We start from the raw sequence: 23,814 nt of genomic DNA on the forward strand, positions 1-23,814 counted from the left end.
AGCAAAGAAGGATTGTAGTGTTGACTAAAACAGTACCAATTCTCAACTTGATTTCTCAGATGCCTTTTCCTCAAGTTTTCATCTAATGAGTTCCAAAAGTTGCATCGGAAGCTAAATTATAAAGGTGAAGTCTACTTCATATCTTGGAATTAAATTAGCCACAATACTGACAGAAGCAACCCAAGGATTTAAATATTTCACAAGATGGGGTTTCTACATGTTGCTGACACAGTATGAGATGGCAGAATACTGTTGGCACTCTCCCTATTTTAGATGAAACATGACAAAAGTTGATTGGCCTAATTATAATATAAAAGTCAAAATGGCTTCACACTCAGAAAAAAAAAAGGATCCACAGAACCCTACGGCTGCTGTAAATATGTGTTTATTGATTTGTATGCTACTGAATATATTAAGTCTTCTTAAGAAAGAGGAAGAGAAATGAAGAGAGGACGAAGGAGGTGAAAGAGGAACAGAATCGCCTACCGATCTAATGAGACAAAGGAGAGTAAGTCTTCTTAAGAATTCAATGGGACCTTACTCTCCTTTGTCTCATTAGATCGGTAGGCGATTCTGTTCCTCTTTCTCCTCCCTCCTCCTCTCTTCATTTCTCTTCCTCTTTTTCCATTGCCTCTTCCTTTCTTTTCCTCCACTATGTCCCCTTCTTCCATTCCTCCTTCCTCATCCTCTTTCTCCACCTCCATCTGTTCGTTTCTCTTCTTCTTCCTTTTTGAGTTCTCGGTATTTATCGGTGTACCATGTGTTGGTACCTCAGTTGATGCATATTAGGTTGACCAGGGACTAATATAGATGGTTGCAAGACAACAATTCTTGCTCACATACCTACTAGATCTGAGATATCTTCTGATAGCTACTAAACTTTATGTATTGGAAGAAGAAAAAATAATAAATTCACAGATCAGAAGAAATCTTTTAATTTCATATTTGATATGATTACAACTAATACAAATTATCAAACAGGAAATTGGAAAAAAATTCAATGGGAATAGAACAAATTAGATAAAAGGTTCTTCAATGTTCATGTAATTACAACCATATATTGGTTTTTTTATCTATGCTTTCAACCAGCTATTTTTTTCTCTTACGGACTCAAAAGTGAAGCACTATATTGCTGTGATGACAAGGGTACTTGTTTTTCTCACAAAAATATGTGGATTTATAATTATGTCAATCTTTTCCTTTTCCCTGGCTGTACTGTCTCTAATGTGGTAGTTGTACTATGAATGAACAGGGCTGCCGTAATGGAGATTCATGTTTCTTTTTACATGATTACACCCCATGCTTTGCAATGACTGCTGCATCTAGTCTGTGCTTACAAGAAGATGCAAGTACTCTGGCCTATTCTCTTTTAGAGTTGTTGCCCTTCAGGACCAATGATTATGTTCTTATATTGAATGATAAGGATCTCTTTTTTTCATGTAACCTGTCACAATGGTATGATCCTCACAAGATAGTTGCTACTACACATCATCCATACTCTGAGTCTGAGTTGTCTTCATATGGGATCAAGATACTATGGAATATAGCTCAACCCTGGCAATCCATATTGAAAACAGAAGAATTTCCCATTTCTTGGGGACGAGTGAAATGTGTATTATGGTTTGCTGATATTAAGGATGATGCAACGGCAGAGCACAATCTTTTACAGAATTTCTTCCACTATCTTGCTGTCAGAATGTTGGCTGATGCCTTATATGATATGCATGTAATTATAACCATCAATAACATGAAATTTGCACAGCTACAGGTATGATTAAGTTACCTATTGAATATTAATTATATGTTTAATGGAACAAGCTGGTGTCTTATTGCTCAGTTTTTCTGGATCTTCAATACAAAAATATTTTGAGAAAGAATGACCATACAAACAAAATATACAATAACATGACCATACAAGCTGTGTTGTTTTTTATTTTTAATTTACATTGTTATTAAATACTAGACCTGGAAGATTTATTGACTTAATTTAGAGTGTTGCCTCTATGTTTCAATGGTTCCCTGTCTACTACATGTTTCATCTCATCACTATAACTTATAGGTTTTCAAATCCAGACATTTTTCTTTTGAAATGCATTTTTATTGGCAATATTTTGATGTCCACCCTTGAATTCAGTAAAGCATGATATGATTTGTTCATATGAAATGTTTTCATCCTGATCATTATCTTCATTTGCGTGATTTGTGATCAAATAGTAATATAAAGGCTCATTATCAGTGTTGAATTTTCTTTTCTTTTTTTTGAAATATGCCTTTCAGGTGGAAAGATTGGCGAGGGAGTGTTTTTTCTTTCTTACCCAGTCATTTCCATTTGATGAAACAAGTTTTGGGAAGTTCTCAGGTTCCAGGGGAACTACAAGGTCCAATCAGGTCTCTGTGCCAATCTCTTATGTTTTTCGTATGTATCCACCAGTTGGCATACAATTTGCGGACTATAATTAAGGCTGTAAAAGGATTCTGGTATACAATTTGCCTATGCAGCAGTGCTCCAGAATCCTAGATTGTTCATAGTATAGGTGTTATGGAAGTGATCGTTTGCGGTTTCTTGACTGTTCATAGTTTTAGACCAAGAATTTTGACAATGTGAAGTTAAGGAAGTGAAATTCACCTTTCTTTTGTTTCTTTCTTGTGCTTAAGTTCTGGTGCTTAAGTCTTGGAATGACCATGTATGTCTATCAACTTTCCAAGTATAACTTGTGTTGGTGAGGAAAGTATAACTTTCCAAGTATAACTTACAGAAGCTCAAGATGTATGAAAAGAGAGTGATGGCGAGGAAGGTGATGCTGAAGATGAGAACAATGACGAAGGTGATACAGAAGATGACAACCTTGTAGTATTTGTTACCGCAGACTTGACGCATTACATATCTGCGTAAGGGGATTGTAGTAAGCTTATCATCCCTCATTTTTATTGGATGGTTTAGTCGTTTTGACCTTGTATAGTTGCTTGGATGTCACGAACGAATCTGGATTTTGTCCTATGGCTCCATCCAATCTTGTGCCATCCTTTTCCATCTTCAGATATGAGAAAATTTCTCTGATATGTTGGAGAGTCTCAAGGAGTGGAGACGAGAGGATGCACTGGAGCAACCGGCAATGGGCGACAAACAGTAGGCATCAACCATGCGAATCGCTCCTCTTTGTGCTAGTCCATCAAAGTTTTACAAAAGAAAGTGTAGCTCTTTGTGCAAAAATAGCAAAACTTTGATATGGATACTAGTATGTTGAATTTACCATGGTGATTCAGTCGTCTAACTCTAACTGCATTAAAAGTGCCTTGATATACTATTGTTATTCAGTTATCTTAATGAGGATATCCCGATGCGTAACAGATTAATTTTGGATGAAGCCTTTCTCAATAGCAATCATTAAGCGTTCATAAGCCTTAACGCTAAAGCTTCACATTGGATGCTAGTCCTATCCAAAATATAGGACTGTCCTACAACAAGTAATCACCTTTGTGATCTAAAATAAGATCTTTATATTAAAAAGGACCTTCAATTAAAAGTTTCAAAAAAAAAAAAAGGGGATAAATTTATTAAAAAATTATAATTTTTTTTTTTTTTGTGTATCAAAATGGGTTCATCATCAAAATACAAACTTATTACCAAAAGTAAATATTAACTAGAGTAGTATAAATAGTATAACAATAAATTAATCACAAAATGAGACACTAAATTTTTTACATGAAAAATTCAATGCGAGAATTCTAATGGCGTTCTTGATATCATTATTTGAAAAAACTTATTGTAGATCGACACCATTAGAATTGTAGAGCTTTTTACAAGGATTCTTCACGTAAAATTTAGGCCAAAATCAACGAAGTTTTACTGCTTGATCGTATAGAAAAAAAAACTCAAAACCTTAACTTTCTATCTCCTTTTCTCTCTCTATTCTTTTTCTGCAACGTCACTATTTCTACCATTCACACACCTTGCACATCTCCACTTTCTTTTTCTTTTTTTTCTTTTATTTTTTTAATAAATCAGATTTGGGCTCAATGCCCAAATTAACATGTCTAAACCTACCTATGGGCTGGACCGAACAATTCTCCCCCTCCAACTCATATATGTTAGGAACGAGTCGGCATTAAGAGGGGGGTTGAATTAGTGCAGCGGATAAAAACGTCGGTTCTAAAAAATTCTTTCATACGTTGAAAATCGATTTCAGAAACTTGAAAGCGTATGCGAGTATAGGCATAGTAAAAGCACAGTAAAGAGGAGAGGCAATTTGCTATAAAAGTAAAGTGCTCAAAGGAAATGCAAACTAGATTTTTATAGTGGTTCGGTCATCGTGACCTACATCCACTCCGCCGATTCCTCTTCTATCGAGGCCACCGGCATCCACTATCGGTCTTCCTTCAATAGACGAAGACCAACCACCTTTTACAACTTGATTATCCTTTTACCGGGTTTAGGAGATAACCCTTACATCCCCACTTACTCATCACTCAAACTATTCTAACACTTAGAACTTTTGAGAGGAGTTCACACATAGCAGCATTTCTTTCTATTTTTACTCTCAAGTCTTCTGGTAATTGAGGACAGACAAGTCTAACAGATTGAATTCCCCTGTATCGTTTGGGGACTGTGACGTAGTGGCTTGGTACGTCCGTAGTCGATGAGTCGAGTGAATCATTATGGAGATAACAATTCACTAAGTTAGAATGAGTTCTAACAGGTATGACTCATGGCCAGCTTGATATTGGGCCTAGAGAGTTACACACATTTGGTGGGTGTTGTGACGAGTAAAGGTTCAGATATGAGATATCCGCCGTACCCCTTATCTTATTGGATATCCAATAAGCCCTTGAATTATTGGATTCTATGGATGAGATCCACTAATCTAATAAGCTTGGGTAGTTGGATGAAGATCCAATACTCAATAGAGTAGAATCTATTAGGGTTAAGTTGACAAGAGACCTCTATAAATAGAAGTGAACTAATGGTTCATAGGCTAGACCCTTTTGAGTTGCCTCTCTTATTCTCCTCCCCTTCTCCTTCACAAATAGCAGGCTTAGAGTTTTGATGAGCATCGTCGCGGCCTTGTTGTGTGGATCACTACTAGAGAGGAGGACACTTAACCTCCTTTACCCTCTCTTAGAGATATGTAGGGATTCAGGGATATACGATCTCCCTAGGTAACATAATCTTTCATATATGCAGTTTTAAGTTTCACAGTTTTTGCGCACCAATCTTTGCATGATGACGAACACATCTTTGAAAAATTAGGGATTTTGTTTTTAATGTTATTCCGCTGCTTATGTGATATCGCTCCCTAGATTTCCCAACATCAGGATGACAGAAATAATACCTATAAGTTTCCTTGGGATATCTCATGAATTTGCACCGCTTCGCCCTGAATTCCAACTTATCGGGGTTGTGTCGTTTAATATGGGTAGGACAACCCCAAATCTTAAATCCCTACAGATCTGTAAGAGAGGATGAAGGAAGTTAAGCGGCCTCCTCTCTAGCGGTGATCCACACAGCATGGCTGCGATGATGCTCCTCAAATCTCCAGGCCTGGTATTCGAGAAGGAGAAGGGGAGTTGAGAATAGGAGATGACAACCAAGAGAAGCTCTAGCATATGAACCTTTAGTTCCCTCTTATTTGTAGAGGCCTTCCTATCAACTAAACCTTAATGGATCCGACCCTATTGGGTATTGGATCTCCATCCAACTACCCAAGCCTATTAGATTAGTAGATCTCTATCCAATAATCTCTCATTGGTTCTTATTGGATCTCATCCATAGGATCAAATAATTCAGGGGCTTAATGGATATCCAATAAGATAGGGGGTTCAATGGATATCTCATATCCGAACCTCTACTCGTCGTAATGCCTACCATATATATGATGACCCTTTAGGCCCAAAATCAAGTTGACCGTGAGTCATATCTATTAGAACTTCTTCTAGCTTAGTGAATTATTATCTTTATAATAATTCACTCGACTTATCGACTACAGACATACTAGGCCACTACGCCGTAGTCCCCAAACTGTCATGGCCTTAGCTGGAATTGCCTAAGGCGTGAGGCACCCTTACGGCAAAGACGTGAACTTAGCTTGCGTTGCCTAAGTCGCGCTTCGCCCTTGCGATTTGCATATGCAAAGATCAGCCCACTTGTAACCTCTCGTAAGTCCCGAAGGACCTGTAAAAAGAGAAAGCTGATTAGTTCGAAGAACGAGCGACGGACAAGTCCTGACATCTCGCGAAAAGGGGAAGCTTTACAAGCAATTCAGTGAGCACCTTGTTAGGATCAAGAGCACTAAGACGGGGGGGGGGGGGGGGGGGGGGGGTTGAGTTAGTGCAGCAGAAAACTTTTGACGATTTAAAACGACGTTCGTACGATGAAATCGTTTCCGACATAAAATCGTTTTCGAAAACTTAACTTGAAAGCGAGTTTGTAAAGGAGTGCAGCAAAAGTAATGAGGAAGTAAAGCACATATGGAGGTTTGCAGTAATGTAAGTAGCAAGAATAAATGCAAACTAGAGAGCACCGTAATTTTAGAGTAGTTCGGTCAATCTTGACCTACATCCACTTTTGGCTTCCTCCTCTAACGAGGTCACCAATGTCCACTAGAGGCCTTCCTTCAATAGGCGAAGGCCAACCACCTTTTTACAGTTTCACTCCTTTTGACGGGCTTAGGAGACAACCCTTACAGAATTTTCACTCCTCTATTGAATGATCGAAACTTGGAAGAAAGGAGGGAGGAGAACTTTTAGCTTATACAACACTTTTGAGCTCTAAAAATCACAGAGTAAGATTGGATTTTCCATACCCTTTCATGCAAGAAAGGGTGGGGTTTATATAGGCCCCAAACTGGTTTGAATTTGGAGCTCAAAAATGTCATCTCCCGAATTTTCGGGGTCTTGGCGGTACTACTGCCATAACTGGGCGGTACTACCTCTCGGAGACTGAGCTCAGGCGGTACCACCACCTAGTCTCGCTCAGAGACTAAGCCCAAGCGGTACGATGGCTTGACAGGGGTGGTACCACCGCCCAATCTCGCTCGGAGACTGAGCTCAAGCGGTACCACTGCTTGATAGGGGTGGTACCACTGCCCAGTCTCGCTCGGAGGCTGAGCCCAGGCGGTACCACCACCTGACTTGGGTGGTTGCACCGCCCAGCTTTCCTGAGCTCCTAGGTAGTGCCACCACCGACCCAAGCGGTGCCACCGTCGGCCAAGAAATCTGAGTTCGAATGGACTGATCCATTCGGCTCAATTTGGGTCTGTCAAGGGCCCAATTGCCCCCATATTAAGTTAATGGGATCACCTTCCATTTCTAACTTAATCTACATGCTAACTACGATATTTCTTAAGACATTTACTGCAACTTGCTCTTGTGCGTTAATCGCTTCTTCTGACGAGCTTCCGGCGAACTTCCGGCGAACATCCGACGAACCTTCGGCGATGCTCCTGCGAATTTCCGGCAAACTCCTGGACTTGCGACGATCCACTTGGCGAGTTTCGACGAGCTTCTTTGGCAAGCTCCTGGACTTCTCGGATTTGTTCCCGTAGAACCTTTGACGACCGTCAAGACTTCCATCGAACTCTCGATCCCCCAATGTGATCATGGTCTTGACTCCGACACAATCCTGTTACATGTCTTACTTCCATCGTAGTTAATCCTGCACATGTAAAACAAACTTTGATCTAGACAATTAATACTAAGCATTAATCAAGTTGTCTGGCATGTCATTAGTCCCTCGACGCTTCATTCGATTCTTCAGCGCATCGTCCTCTCCTGCGGTGTATTGCCCAATCGACCAGTTGACTCCGCAACTCTGATATCCTTGGTGCAATACCCGCTCTTTTTGGCCCGATGCTCGAGTCCACGGCCCGAAGCCTTTTGTCAATATGTCGATCGATCCACCGGCCCGATGTCCAATCTTCTAACATGTTCTTCCAGCCCAACATGATTTTTCCTGCTTTAATTGTCTCATCCTGAACGAAGCATCCTGCGTCACTCAAAACGTAGATTAAAACATAAACACAATTATCAATTGGTTTCATCATCAAAATACGAGATTCAACAATCTCCCCATTTTTGATGATGACAACCAATTGATGACGGAGTTAAACTTAACTCCCGAAGTTTAAACAAACTCCCCTTATCAATATGTCATATTGATAGAACCTTGAATTCAAACTGAATTCAAGTCATTGCAATATTCATGATGAATACTTGCAACACGTCATCATGAACTTATGCATAACATCATACTTCTCCCCCTTTGTCATCAACTAAAAGGAGAAGTTCCAACTCTAATGTGTTTGTAATATAAGTTCAACTCATTGCATGAAAAACATAGTATCAAATTTTATCATCATGTAATCTAGCAATTAAAGATGTGCAAGTTTAGCATGTTTGCTTTTCTTGAGATAGCAACTGTTTGTTTCTCTTTAGACTACAAGCTAGCAATTTTTACGATATGTAAGTTTTACTACATATAGGCTAGTAAAAATTTCGAAAGCAAATGCAAGATAGCTTTCTTGTGTAGCCTCATGATTCTTGCTTCCTATTGCAATGTGTAAGTTGCAAGTTTTGCTTCTTGAGATAGACAAGATAGCACTTTTGTAATTTTTATTTCTTAAGATAGGCAAGCTTGTGATGTTCAAGATAACAAGCTCTTTCTTCTCTTTTGAGAAGTGTCTTTTTTGCTTTCTTTGCAAAGTGCAAGCTAGCAAAATGCCAAACTAGCAAGAGATAATGTTTTACATGAGGCAAGCAAACAATTTGGCAAGTGCTATATTTGTATCTTCTCTTTAGATGTGCAAGAAATTAAGCAAGTTTTTACATTTTCTTGACTTATGGAAGCTAGCTAATTTCTCTTTTAGATGACCCTTTACATCAATTCAAGATAGCACATTAGCAACTCTTTCTCCCCCTTTTGTCATTGGCAAAAATAAGGGAAGACCCTTTACATCAATTATGACAAAGGTAAGTATCAATCTTATTTGTGCATCATTATATTTTCAAATTAAAACATGCACATTTCAAAACCATACATTTCATTTTTCATGCATGATATAAATAAATCAATCATCATTATGAGCATATCATCCATGATACTCAAACATTAAAATTTTAAAGCATTTATCAACATGTTGATCATGATACCAAACATTCATCACTTAAAGCATTCATTTATATCATATGCATCACATACATCATCATAAAAAATAAGTATTGCATGTATCATTCCATCACATGGACAATATCAAGAAGAGCCATAGTATGAAGAATCTTGATTCATAGAAAAATTTCATGTATCGAATATCGAGAAAACAATATGATGATTTATATAAAAAATATCACAAGTTATATTCAAGAGAAAAATCATCATTCATTTTCAACTCATTCAATTTGTCAAATCAACATTTCTTGATATCAAAACATGATTTCAAATTTTCAACATATAACATATATAAATTCAAAAATTACAAGGAGAAGGGAAGAATTCAAAGGTACAAAGATTTCAACTATCTCATAAACAAACGAAGGATCAAGTCATGAATCCAAAATTCCATTAATCATTTCGACAAATCTCCTTTTAAATAATTGAAATGATCATAAAAGGAAATCTCATATTATTCCAAGAAATCAAGAACATGATTTTGATAAAACTCATCTTAAATTCAAATCATCAAAATCATTTTTATAGTTCACATAATTCATAACATAAGTAGATTCAAGATTTCATTGATAATATATTTTTATTTTTTTGAAGTATTTCATTTTAAGTGATTGATTTCATGTTAGCATGCTTTTTCATTTATGTTAAATAGAAACATACATCAACGTTTAGGATCCAAAAATGAATTTCATCATAAAACCATCAAGATCAATAGATTTTCATAAATGAATTGTTAGGATCAAGAAAATTTGAAAATAAAATTTAACACTTTCATGCATTCGGACATGGTTTTACTATAGATTTTCAAACACAATCAGGAAGATAAAACATGCTCATGATCATGAAAATTTTTATGTCCAAAACATATAATTTTCAACATGTTATTAAGGCATGTAATAGTGTAAAGTTCTCATTATAGCAATTCAGTGAATGAATTAAGAACGTCCGAAAAATGATTTTAATAAGTTCATGCATTCAAACACATTTTTGCCATATGTTTTTCAAATACACTCATGAAAATAACATATGCTTATCATCATGTATAATTTAAAATCTCATGCATAAAATTGTCAATCATGGTATCAAAATATTTAATATTACATCATTATGCATTTCTTCAAATCAAACATGATTTTATTTAATCAAAATCGAGAAATAACAATGGAAATCAACATGATATACATTATTACTTCTTAACCACATATAGCATGATTTCATATTTTCAATCAAAATTATTTTGTTTGTTTATCATAAAATATGTATTTTTTATGATTATTTTCAAAGCTACTAGCATGGTCATAATTTTTGCATTTTCATTTTTTTAAACATGTAATTATTAAAAATACTTTTCTAAACAAAATAAGAAAGAAAATACATCATGAAAAGCATCATGTTATTTCAAAATAAATTAGGGGGATTTCAATTACCTCATCATTGAAAACGGTTAAGGCGTAGTTTGTCATCTCGCCTTTCTTGATTTTCTCCTCGTCTTTGGAGGAGCTCGATTCATCTCAATTTTTGTTCTTCTTCTTGCGTTAAAAGCAAGTAGTTCCGTTCTTTTTGCTTTTTAATTTTTGTTTCATTTGTAGTTTAAATTCACAATCACTTGAGCTTATGCTCGAGTGGTCTTCAAATGTTCTATGTCCCAAATCCTTCCTGTTCTTTGGAAGGTTCTTTTGTTCATTATATACATTGTGCACCATTTCATATGTAATCAACAAACCAATTAGTTCTTCAAGTGAAAAAATATTTAAATCTTTTGTTTGCTTGTATTGCCGTTACTTTTTATTCCCAAGCTTTAGAAAGTGATCGTAAAACTTTACTAACAAGTTCAAAATTCGAGAAACATTTGCCAAGAGCTTTTAAACCATTGACGACATCCGTAAAACAGGTGTACATGTCAATAATGGTTTCGCTCGGCTTCATTCGAAAAAGCACGAAATCATGCATCAAAAAATTTACTTTAGAATCTTTTACACTACTTGTGCCTTCATGTGTGATTTCAAGAGTGCGCCAAATATCGAAAGACGTTTCGCACAAAGAAACCCAATTAAACTCCGTTTTATCTAAGGCGCAAAATAGAGCATTCATAGCTCTAGCATTTAAAGAAAAAGTCCTCTTCTCCAAATCATTCCAATCTTTCATTGGAAGAGAAGACCTTTTAAAACCAGATTCGATAATGTGCCATAAATTCAAATCCAACGAAAGTAAGAAAACTCTCATTCGAGTTTTCCAATAAGTGTAGTCCGTCCCATTGAAAAAGGGAGGACGAATGAAAGAGTGACCCTCTTGGTTGCCGAAAAGAGCCATTTCTCTTGGATGTTAATCCAAGTGAGAAATAACGAGGCTCTGATACCAATTGTTAGGATCAAGAGTACTAAGAAGGGGGGGGGGGGGGGGCGGGGGTTTGACGATTTAAAACGACGTTCGTACGATGAAATCGTTTCTAACGTAAAATCGTTTTCGGAAACTTAACTTAAAGCGAGTTCATAAAGGAGTGCAGCAAAAGTAATGAGGAAGTAAAGAACATATGGAGGTTTGCGTAAGGTAAGCAACAAGAATAAATGCAAACCAGAGAGCACCGCAATTTTAGAGTGGTTCGGTCAATCTTGACCTACATCCACTTTTGGCTTCCTCCTCCGATAAGATCACCAACGTCCACTAGAGGCCTTCCTTCAATTGGCGAAGGCCAACCACCCTTTTACGGTTTCACTTCTTTTGATGGGCTTAGGAGACAACCCTTATAGAATTTTCACTCCTCTCTTGAATGATCAAAACTTGGAAGAAAAGAGGGAGGAGAACTTTTAGCTTATACAACACTTTTGAGCTCTAAAAATCACAAAGTAAGATTGGATTTTCGGTGCCCTTTCATGCAGGAAAGGGTGGGGTTTATATAGGCCCCAAATTGGTTTGAATTTGGAGCTCAAAAATGTCATCTCCCGGATTTTCGGGGTCCTAGTAGTACTACCGCCATAACTGGGTGGTACTACCTCTTGGAGACTGAGCTCAGGCGGTACAACTGCCTAGTCTCGCTTGGAGACTGAGCCCAGGTGGTACCACCGCCTGATAGGGGTGGTACCACTGCCCAATCTCGCTCGAAGACTAAGCCCAGGCGGTACCACCGCTTGACCTAGGCGATTGCACCGCTCAGCTTTCCTGAGCTCCTGGGCGGTGCCACCGTCGACCCACACTAAACATGATATCCGGTCTAGTTGCGGTGAGATATAGTAGAGTTCCCATCATACCTCTATAAGCTATTTAATCAAAGCTTTCTCCACTTTCATTAATGTCTAACTTAGTGGAGGTACTCATGGGAGTATTGATAGCTTTTGAGCTATCCATATTAAACCTTTTTAGTAAATCTAAAGCGTATTTTGTTTGACTAAGAAAGATATCATTACTTAGTTGTTTGATTTGTAAGCATAAAAAGAAGGTTTAATTATCCCATCAAACTCATTTCAAATTCAAGACTCATACTTTTAGCAAATGATTCACAAAGATATTCATTCATGAAACCGAAAATAATATCATCAACATAAATTTGAACAATAAGAAAATTATTTTTAAAATTTTTGATAAATAATGTAGTATCGACCTTGCCTTTAGAGAAATTATTTTCAATAAGAAATGAACTAAGTCTCTCATACCAAGCTCTTGGGGCTTGTTTTAAACCATACCAAGCTCTTGGGGCTTGTTTTAAACCAAGAATTCAAAGTAGTAATATAAAGCTCAATTGAAAAAAGAATGCTAGATGAATTCAATTTTCAACGGGAATGGAACAAGAACAAGCGAAATTGACCAAAGCTCGATTTCTAGTAGAATTTGAGAGGCACATTGAACAAATGATTCAAACTATCAATTATACTCCAATTTACTCAAGTAATAAATCATTAAAAATATATTTCAATCTACTTTCAAATAAAATAAGCTTCATATGAATTGAACTTTCCAACAAAGAGTTATGAATAATTTGGTAACTAAAGGTGAGAGAACAATATAACTATTTTGTAGAATTTATAGGGTCAGATTTAGGGTCATACTCTAAATCTTTCGATCTAGGTATCAAAAGAAAGATCTATGATTATACTTTCTAATGAAATAAGTTTTGAATAAATCAAAATTTCTAATAGAGACTTATAAGTAGATTAGTATTAAAAGGTCAGAAGTTATGGTCCATGTTTTACAGAATATGTAGGGTTAATTGAAACAGAAGTTTTGATAGTCAAATTTACTCCAAATCTTTTAAATAAGCTATCAAAAGAAAGGTTTACGAGTCTATATTTAGATTAAATAAGTTTTATCGAAATTAGAAATCTATGTAGAGATTTATATCTAAAACAATATGGAAGCATTGGAATCTTAAAAGTTTTATATATTCAAATCGTTACGTCTAAACAATAGATGTATCAATTGCAAGGCTAGAACGATTCAAATTTTTCATATTCAAGGCAAAAGCAGAGATGGAATTGCAGCAGAAAAGATTGAAACACATGCAATAGGAAGGATCATAACACTTGCAATAGGAAAGATTGAAACACTTACCTTTCGAAGATTTTGATCTGAAGATCCGAAGAAGATGTAATCTTGAATCCTTCTACTTTTCCTTCGTCTCATCTCCCTGTTTTTTTTTTTGTATCTATTTCTCTTTCCTATCCTGAGGCAGCTGCAACCGCAGCCACCGCCATAGCCCCTTTCACTACGTTACTTCCTTTCTCCCTTCTCTCGTTCCTTCTTTTTCTTTCCCAAATGTAGTTGCCGCAGCCATACCACTGCTGCAACCACAGCCCTAGCCGCAGCCACCTTCTCCTCTTCCTCTTCTTCCCTCTCTTCTCCCTTTTCTTCTTCCTTTCCTTCTCTTCTTTGCCAGCTACAACTGCCGCAATTGCAGCCGTAGCCCTGTTCGAACCCTTGCATATTCTAAACTTGGGGTTGATCTCTTTAGGGGATCGGCCTCCTTGGAACTCTATAGGGGTTTCTCCCTCCAAGTTGCTGCTCAAAGGCTGCAAAAAAGATTCATCTATTGCTTAAGAAAAGAGAAGGAATGCATGGCTATTTATAGGGCTTCTAAACCCTAACTCCTAATAGGACTCCTACTTAAGACTCTTACTTTTAACCAACTCCTAATAGGACTCCTACTCAAGACTCCTATTCCCTTACAACTCCTAATTCTTCTCTAAGAAAAAACCTCCTACATGAATGTCCCTCTCAATTAGGACTCTTTTAGCTAGAGTCCTAACAGACCCGCCCTCTTCAAATCAGCCTTATCCTCAAGGCTGAGATTCCATGAACTCAGGGAACCGGGTCTTCAGCTCCTCATATGGTTCCCATGTGGCGTCTTCAAGTGGTAAATTATTCCAATGCACTAGTACTTCAGTAGAGGGATGTCGGCGATGCATCATGATCCTGCGATCGAGGATGGCTTGTGGTTGGGCTTGAATAACTCCATCCTCAGTTGTGTTGGGCAGTTGGATCTAGGGTGACTCGTGTTCTCCCAACTTGAGCTTTAGGCATGATATGTGGAAAACAGGGTGAAATTTGGCATCCTCAGGTAATTTAAGTCTGTACGCCACGGCTCCAATACGCTCTGTGATCTGATAGGGCCCATAAAAACGTGGGGATAGATTCATGGAGGCTCGAGTGTTGATAGAGAGTTGCTTGTATGGTTGTAGGCGAAGGTAAACCCAATCTCCCACTGAAAATTCTCTTTCACTTCATCGTGTGTCGGCTTGCTACTTTATTCTGGCTTGAGCGATAGAGAGATTATCTTTTAATAGTTGTAAGAGTTTGTCCCTATCAATCAATTCTTGGTCAACCTGATCTACCTTGGCCGAGCCAATTATATACTTTGGAATCACAAGGGCTGGTCGACCATACAATGCTTCATAAGGGGCACATTTTGTAGATGAATGATATGTAGTATTATACCACCATTCGGCCTAGGGAAGCCATTTCGCCCACTCTTTTGGTCGGTTATAAGAGAAACACCGAAGGTACGTCTCTAAGCACCTATTTACCACCTCTGTTTGGCCGTCAGTTTATGGATGATACACTGTGCTCATCTTGAGTTTGGTGCCTTGTAATTGAAATAACTCAGTCCAAAATTTACTAGTGAAGATCCTGTCATGATCACTTACGATGGACCTTAGCATCCCATGCAGTTTAACAATATTTTCTATGAAAATCTGGGCAATACTAGCAGTAGTGTAGGATTTCTCACAACATAAAAATGAGCATATTTCGTAAGTCGATCAACCACCACGAGAATCGTGCTTTTACCTTTGGAAGATGGCAGCCCTTCAATGAAGTCCATGGAGATGTCAGTCCACACTGAGTCTGGTATGGGCAGTGGTTGTAGCTTCCTTGGATTTACCACAGTTTCACCCTTGTGCTGTTGATATACATCACATTGTGCCACATATTCAGCAATAATTTTTTTCATCCCTCTCCAATAAAAATTTTGCTTCACTCTTTTGTAGGTTCTTAGGAATCCAGAGTGCCCTGCTGAAGGTATGGAATGCATTTCATGCAAGATGATTGTGATGCAAGGGGAGTCAGGTATAAGCACAATACGACCTTTGTAGCGTAGATCCCTCGAATCCCAAGTGTAGTGGGTTATTGCACTTGGATCCTCCAATTTTTTTATGATGTTGTTGATCTCTGGATCCTTCTTTCATTCTTCCCTAATGTCCTCGAGGAGACCGGTGGTAGGAAGGGAGATGGCTGAAACCTTAGCTTGTTCAGGTAGCCGTGAGAGTGCATCTGCAACAACGTTTTCTTTCCCCTTTTTGTAAATAATTTCATAATCAAATCCAAGAAGTTTGGTTACCCATTTTTGCAGCTCATGGGATGATATCTTTTGCTCCAAAAAGTACTTGAGGCTTTTATGGTCAGTTTTAATTTGAAATCGTCGACCGATCAGGTAGGGTCTCCACCTCGTTACTGCGTGTATAATGGCAAGCATCTCCTTATCATATACTGACATGTTTTGATGGGAGGGAGATAATGCCTTGCTAGTGTATGCGAGTGGTCGACCATTTTGCATGAGAACGGCTCCAGTTCCAACTCCAGATGCGTCGGCCTCAATGATGAAGGGTCTATTGAAATCTGGTAGCGCAAGCACCGACGTCGTTGTCATGGCTGCTTTAAGTTTGTCGAAGGCAGCAGAGGCTTTGTCCGACCATTGGAAAGCATCTTTTTTCAGTAAAGAAGTGAGTGGTGCACTGATCTTCCCATAGTCCTTAACAAATTTTCGGTAGTACCCCGTTAGTCCAAGGAACCCCCGTAGTAATTTCACGTTTGTAGGTTTCGGCCAGCCTTGTATTGCCTCAATTTTTGTTGGGTCTACCGCCACTCCTTCTTTTGATATTATATGCCCAAGGTACTCTACTTTTTGCTGGAGAAAACTGTACTTTGGTTGCTTAACAAAAAGAGTATTCTCCCGAAGGATCGTCAAAATAATCCGTAAATGCTGAAAGTGAGTCTCAAGAGAAGGGCTGTAAACGAGAATATCATCGAAAAATACCAGCACAAATTTACGAAGAAAGCTCCGAAATATATCATTCATGAGACTTTGAAAGGTTGAAGGAGCATTAGTGAGTCCAAAAGGCATTATCAAGAATTCATAATGGCCATCATGTGTGCGAAATGTAGTTTTTGGAATGTCATCGTCACATACCCGAATTTGGTGGTAACCGGATCGGAGGTCCATCTTCGTGAAGACTCGAGCTCCTTTCAATTCATCAAGAAGTTCATCCACCACTGGTATTGGGTACTTGTCCTTGATAGTGATGCCATTTAAAGCTCGGTAGTCGATGCACATCCGCCAAGTTCCGTCCTTCTTGCGTACAAGTAGCACCGGTGAGGAAGAGGGGCTGCAACTTGGCCGAATCACCCCTGTTTCAAGCATCTACTTTACGATCTTTTCAATTTCATCTTTCTGGAGGTGAGGATATCGGTACGGTCGAGTGTTCGCTGGTGGCTTGCCCGGAAGGATTGGAATTCGATGGTCATGTTGCCGAGAAGGAGGAAGACCGCGCGGTTCAGCAAATATGTAGGCAAATTAAGTAAGCAATTGGGCAAGATTTTGATCTTCAATTTCTATTTTCTTCTCTTCTGGTTGTGGCTAGAGATGCATCAAAAAGCCACCATTTACCTTGTGCAAAACTTTCTCCATTCGTTGGGTCGAAACAGTGGTAACGTTGCTTCCGCGCTTCCCGCGTAGGATGATCTGTTTGCCCTTACAGTAGAATTTCATAATTAATTTAGAAAAGTTTCAAGAGACATCACCTAGTATAGTCAGCCATTCTATACCAAGCACTGCCTCATAGTCATCGATTGGTAGGAGGAAGAAATCGGTGATAATTTCTTGGTCTTGCAGTAATAGACCTGCGGGCATCTTTGGTCGCACTTTAGGATTCTGCCGTCGACAACCTTTACATTGAACTTGCTGCAACCTTCAATATGCAGTGTCATCCGAGCAGCAACCTTACTATTCAGGAAGTTATTAGTGCTACCCGTGTCGATGAGAACAATGATCGGCTGTTGTTTGAGAAGGCCTCCAACTTTCATCGTTTGCAGATTTGAGTAGCCGGCTAGTACGTGTACCGTAATGTTGGTCGGCTGTGGCTCTTCTTCCATATCTTCTTCTTCATGTTCAAGGCTCTCTTATAGATGTTCAATGACCTCTTCTTCTACTGGTTCAATCATAAGAAGTCTACCTTTTTTACAACGATGCTCGCGGCTCCACGACTCGTCGCAATGCCGACATAACCCCTTCACAGATCGCTCCCGAAGTTCTTCTCTTGTTAACCTTTTCAGTGCAGGGACTCGGTTGATAGTAGGGGGGCTGAGGGCTTTAGTAATGTAGGTCATGGAGTGATCCTAGTCCTCCGGGCTTCATGGTTCAATCGCTCCTCTTGAAGTCGTGCGAAAGAGATGGCTGCCATAAGCGTGTATGGTTGTCGCGCCTTAACTTCTCCCCGGATCTCCGACTTTAAGCCCTTAATAAAGGTCCCCATTAGTTGTTTTTCAGACCAATCACGAGTTTGATTAGATAACCTTTCAAACCTGGTTTGGTACTCCTGAATGGTGGAGGTTTGTCGGATCTTTGCTAGTTGTCTGTCAATGTTCTCGTAATAAGTTGGTCCGAAACGGATCAGTAGTCCTTCTTTGAATTGTCGCCATGAAAGGACTCCAAAAGTGTGTTCAAACCAATCAAACCATTGTATGGCATCCCCTTCAAGATGTATAGCTGCAATTTCCACCATGGATGCATCCGCAATTTTATTGTACCGAAAAAATCGCTCCGCACGCGAGATCCAACCAATTGGGTCTCCTTCTTCCCATCTAGGGAAGTCCACTCTCATACGCGAATAGTTGGGGTCGGTCATAGAGCCTCCCCTCTCTTGGAAGTCATCTCTTTGGGCATAATGTGATTGGTTAGAGCTCTCTCCTTGATGTGATTTCTTCGAGCTTGGTGGTCGGCCCAAACTGAATTCGGTAAGGAGAGTCCGAATCTTATCCTCCATTCGTGCCTCAAAGGCTTCAAATTTAGCATTGATTGCCTCCTCAGATGCCATAGTATATGACTCCAAATCTGTGATGTTAAGATCTCTCTTTTGTTGATGGGTTAAAGGCATGTATAGGTTTGATAGAAATCAGTGAAAGTTTGCTGTTGCAATTCACAGGATGATCCGCGATGGTGGAGATGATGACAGAATTTGACGATGATCTTTTAAGCAATTGTGGGAATTGCTTTGGACAGTTGTGGAGGGTTGATGGATGGCAGTGGAAGGGCAGCGAGATGTCAAGAACGCTACTCTGATTCCAGGTGTTAGAACCCTTGTAGATTCTAAACTTGGGGTTGATCTCTTTAGGGGATCGGCCTCCTTGGAACTCTATAGGGGTTCCTCCCTCCAAGTTGCTACTCAAAGGCTGCAGAAAAGATTCATCTATTGCTTAAGAAAAGAGAAGGAATACAAGGCTATTTATAGGGCTTCTAAACCCTAACTCCTAATAGGACTCCTACTCAAGACTCCTATTCCCTTATAACTCCTAATTCTTCTATAAGAAAAAACCTCCTACATAAATGTCCCTCTCAATTAGGACTCTCCTAGCTAGAGTCCTAACAATCCCCTTCTTTCCCCTCTCTTCTTCCTCTCCTTCCCTTCTTCCTTCTCTTCTTCTTTCCCAGCCGCAGCTGTCACAGTCGCAGCTGCCACAGCCGCAGCCCCTTCTTCTTTCCCTTCTCTTCTTCTCCTCTTCTTCCCTTCTCCTTCTCGACGCATAGTGCCTCCTTTCCTCTATTTCCTCTAGCGGGAAACAGAGGTGTCTTAGCCACCTCCTCCCTCTTCTTCTTCTTCTCTTCTTCTCTTCTTCTCCTCCTCCTCCTCCTCTTCTTCTTCTTCTTCTTCTTCTTCTTCTTCTTCTTCTTCTTCTTCTTCTTCTTCTTCTTCTCCTCCCCGGCGATCCATACATCCTCTCTTCTGTTTCCCCCTGCAGGAAATAGAGGTGCTGCAGCCCTAGCTGCTAACACCTCTCTCTCCACTCCGTCTTCTCCTTCTTCTTCTTTTCTTCTCTTCTCGCTCTTCTTCTTCTCCTCTTCTTCCTATCTCCTCCCCGACACTCCACACCTCCTCCTTTGTTTCCTCCTATGGGAAACAAAGGTGCTGCAACCCTAGATGCTGCCACCTCTCTCTCCTCTCCCTCTTCCCTCTCTTCTCCTTCTTCTTCTTTTCTTCTCTTCCCCCTCTTCTTCTTCTTCTCTTCTTCTCCTCTTCTTCCCTTCTTCTCCTCCCCGACACCCCACACCTCCCCCTATATTTCCTCATGTAGGAAACAAAGATGCGCACGAGGAAACAGAGAGCCGATGGGATAAAAATCGTAATTTTTGATTTTTTTAATAACTTAATAGTTTAATCACTGAAATTTTTATGTTTATAAATTTACAAATAAATTTATAAATTGAGAAATATTACAAGTACATGATAATTAAGGATAAATATGTCCAAATGATTGAATTCTCTTATATCGTTTGGGGTTTACGACATAGTGGTCTAGTACGTTCGTAGTCGATAAGTCGAGTGAATTATTATGGAGATAATAATTTACTAAGCTAGAAGAAGTTCTGATAGATATAACTCACGACCAACTCGATATTAGGCCTAGAGGGTCACACACATGTAGTAAGCATTGCGACGAATAAAAGCTCGAATATGAGATATTTGACGAAGCCCCCTCTATCTTATTAGATATTTAATAAGCCTCTGAATTATTAGATCTCATGAATGAGATCCAATAAGAGCTAATAAGAGATTATGGGATAGAAACCTACTAATCTAATATGCTTGGTAATTGGATAGAGATCCAGTACCCAATAGGGTAGGTTCCATTTGGGTTAAATTAATTGGGAGTCTCTATAACTAGGAGGGAATAAAAAACCCATAGAATGAGACTTCTTAGTTGCCACATCTTATTCTCCTATCCCCTTCTCCTCCTCAAATAGTAGATGTAGAGATTTAGACAGCGATTTGAGGAGCATCTTCAGAGCTCTTACCGTGTGGATCACCACTTAAGAGGAGAACACTTGACCTCCTTCATCCTCTCCCATAGATCTATAGGAATTCAGGAATATACGTTCTCCCTAGGTAACACAACTATCTCACACGTGATTTTCAGTTTTGTGAGTTTTTGCGCACCAATCTTCACATGACGACGAATACCTTTTTGGAAAATATAGGGTTTTTGTTTTCTATTCTTCCACTGCGCATGTGATATTGCCCCTAGATTTCTCGACAGTGGTATTAAAGCCAGGTTGTTCGTGCAAAAGATTGGTTTTGAACAGCATGTGTTGTGTTTTAGAAATACTTTTGATGTTAAAATTATTGACCCAAAAGGCAAGAGAAGGCAATAACTATTGCTGCCCTCGTAGGTTGGCCAATGGCTACTTGCAACCTTAGCCGAGGCCTGGCCACCTACGTGCAGGTGGCCGACGAATAGTAGCCAACCGCCTACGGGCCACAGGTAGGTAACCGCATGGGCAATGCCTGTGGGCACTATGCCCGCGGGTAGAGGTACAACGGGGGCGACGACATCCCCCGCAATAGAGGCAGTCGCCCGCAGGGGTGCCCGCCCATAGGGACAGCACTGCTTCCGCAGGCAAAACCACTTGTAGGAGCGCTTGCCCGCGAGCAAGGGTGGCACTCCCCTCGTAGAGGCCATCGCCAACAAGGTGGCGGCGGCCGCAATGCTGCAGAACAGAGGAGGGAATTAGGTTTTTGGGCAAAAGATAATTTTGCCCCTTTGAATTTTAAAATTTTCGAAGTCTGTCCTTTCTATCTAAATTACTCAAAATGCCTCTCACAATTCAAATAATTCCTTGTATGTCCCAAATTTTAGAAAATATTAGTTAATTAAAAAGTTTAATTAATTATTATTATTATCTAGTAGTCCTACATGATGATGATGTGTATATATGATGTATGATGTGGATGGATGATCATGGACCATGTGATGTGTGTGTACATATTGTTAGGATCGAGAGCACTAAGAGGGGGGGGGGTGAATTAGTGCAGCGGAAATCTTATAATAAATTAAAAACCAAAAGCTGCGTTCGTTCAAAAACTATTATGATGCAAAAGCAAATTCTCAGTTTGTATCTAAGTGCAGTTTGCGTCTAAGCGCAGATTGCGTCTAAGCGCAGTTTGCGTCTAAGCGCAGTTTTGCGTCTAAGCGCAGTTTTGCGTCTAAACTCAGATTTACGTCTAAATGCAGATTTACGTCTAAACGCAGATTTACGTCTTAACGCAGTTTTACGTCTAAACGTAGTTTTACGTCTAAACGCAGATTTACGTCTAAACGCAGTTTTACGTCTAAACGCAGTTTTACGTCTAAACGCAGTTTTACGTCTAAACGTAGATTTACGTCTAAACGCAGTTAGACGCAGATTTACGTCTAAACTTTGAAACTCGTTTGTATACTCGCAGAAGGCAGTATGCAGTTCAAACCAAGACGTAAACGTGAACTGAAATCTGATGATTGAGCGAAGAAAGCCGATTTACGTCTGAATGCAGTTTTACGTCTAAATGTTGAAACTCGTTCGTAAAATCGTAGAGGACAGATTGCAGTTATCAATAGGATTAAAATGTAAGCGTAAACTGCAAGGAAGCTCGTTCGTAAAAACACGGAAAACAGTTCTGCAGAATCAAACGTAAACGTAAACTGTAATGTATGAAAATACGAGTTTACGTCTGAATGCAGATTTGGAAGAACAGCACTTAGAACTTGTTCGTGAAAGCGCAGAGAGCAGTAGTGATGAGGGAGGTTTGCAGTAATGATAAAGTGCTCGAAAGTAAACGCAAACCAGAGATTTAGAGTGGTTCGGTCAGCCTTGACCTACTCCACTTTTGGCTTCCTCCACCGATGAGGTTGCCGACGTCAACTAGGTGCCTTCCTTCAATGGGCGAAGGCCAAACTTCCCTCTTACAGTTTCTCTCCTTTTGACAGGCTTAGGAGACAACCTTTACAGACCTTTCTCTCCTCACTTTACAATTGAAAACTTGAAGAACAGAAGGAGGAGACTTAAAGGCTTTACAACACTTTTGAGCTCTTTAGAATCACAGAAAAGATCACAATTTCGGTATGGGTCTGTGTCTTTTCAGTGCTGAATGGGTGGGGTATTTATAGGCCCCAACCCAATTCAAAATTCGAGCTCAAAACGATCAAATCGATCTAATCCCAGAATTTCTGGGATCAGGCGGTTGCACCTCTCAACTGGAGAGGTGGCACCGCCTGGCAGAGCTCGAAGACTGAGCTCTGCCGATTGCTTCTTCTCTGCCAGAGCTCGAAGACTGAGCTCGATGGTTGCATCACTTGGCAGAGCTCGAAGACTGAGCTTGGTGGTTGCATCACCTGGCAGAGCTCGAAATCTGAGCTTGGTGGTTGCATCACTTGGCAGAGCTCCAAACTGAGCTCAAGCTGATGCACCATTCTGCCATAGCTCGAAGACTGAGCTTGGTGAATTCATCACCTGGCAAAGCTCGAGACTGAGCTCAGGCTGATGCACCACTCTGCCAAAGCTCGAAGACTGAGCTTGGTGGTTGCATCGCCTGGCAGAGCTCGGAACTTGAGCTCTGGCGGTGCAACCTCTTGGCTGGAGCGGTTGCACCTCCCAGCCTTGCAACCCTGGCGGTTGCACCTCCTGGCTGGGGCGGTTGCACCTCCCAGCCCCACAGCCCAGGCGGTTGCACCTCCTGGCTGGGGCGGTTGCACCTCTCAACCCCACAGCCCAGGCGGTTGCACCTCCTGGCTGGGGCGGTTGCACCTCCTGGTGCAATTAGGGTCCGAATGGTTCACTCCATTCGACCCACTTTGAATCTTTTCAGGGGCCTAATTGCCCCAAGATTAAGCTAATGGGATCACCTCCCATTTTCATGCTTAATCATCGTGCTAACTACGATTATCTCTAAGACAACTTCTGCAGCTTGCTCCGATGCGTCAATCGCTTCTTCCGGCGAGTTTCCGGCCAACTTCCGTCGATCGACCGATAACCTTCGGTGATCCTTCTGCGGACATCCGGCATACTCCTGGACTTTGCGACGATCCACTTGGCGAGTTCCGACGAGCTTCGCTTGGCAAGCTTCTGGACTTCTCGGATC

The 23,814-nt window shown here is 40.0% G+C and overlaps 1 protein-coding gene across 4 annotated transcripts in view; it reads left to right on the top strand.

The window, feature by feature from the left end:
* The window catches only part of LOC135674057 (zinc finger CCCH domain-containing protein 4-like), a 70,162-nt gene extending 66,907 nt beyond the window's left edge, over positions 1-3,255 (top strand). For 2 of the 4 annotated variants that reach the window (XR_010513491.1, XR_010513492.1), the window contains exons 13-16: positions 1,253-1,768; positions 2,278-2,388; positions 2,757-2,903; positions 3,039-3,254. Coding sequence is in view for 1 of the 4 variants with exons in the window: in XM_065183488.1 (XP_065039560.1) it covers positions 1,253-1,768; positions 2,278-2,388; positions 2,757-2,852 (723 nt within the window). In the remaining 3 variants the exon portion in view is untranslated. Of the gene's footprint in view, positions 1-1,252; positions 1,769-2,277; positions 2,389-2,756 lie in introns of all 4 variants that reach the window. The other 2 variants (XR_010513490.1, XM_065183488.1) reach the window with 2 other exon arrangements.
* The last annotated feature ends 20,559 nt before the right edge of the window (positions 3,256-23,814 follow it).

Source organism: Musa acuminata, chromosome BXJ1-5 (assembly GCF_036884655.1).
Source record: "Musa acuminata AAA Group cultivar baxijiao chromosome BXJ1-5, Cavendish_Baxijiao_AAA, whole genome shotgun sequence".
Taxonomy (NCBI): Eukaryota; Viridiplantae; Streptophyta; class Magnoliopsida; order Zingiberales; family Musaceae; genus Musa; species Musa acuminata.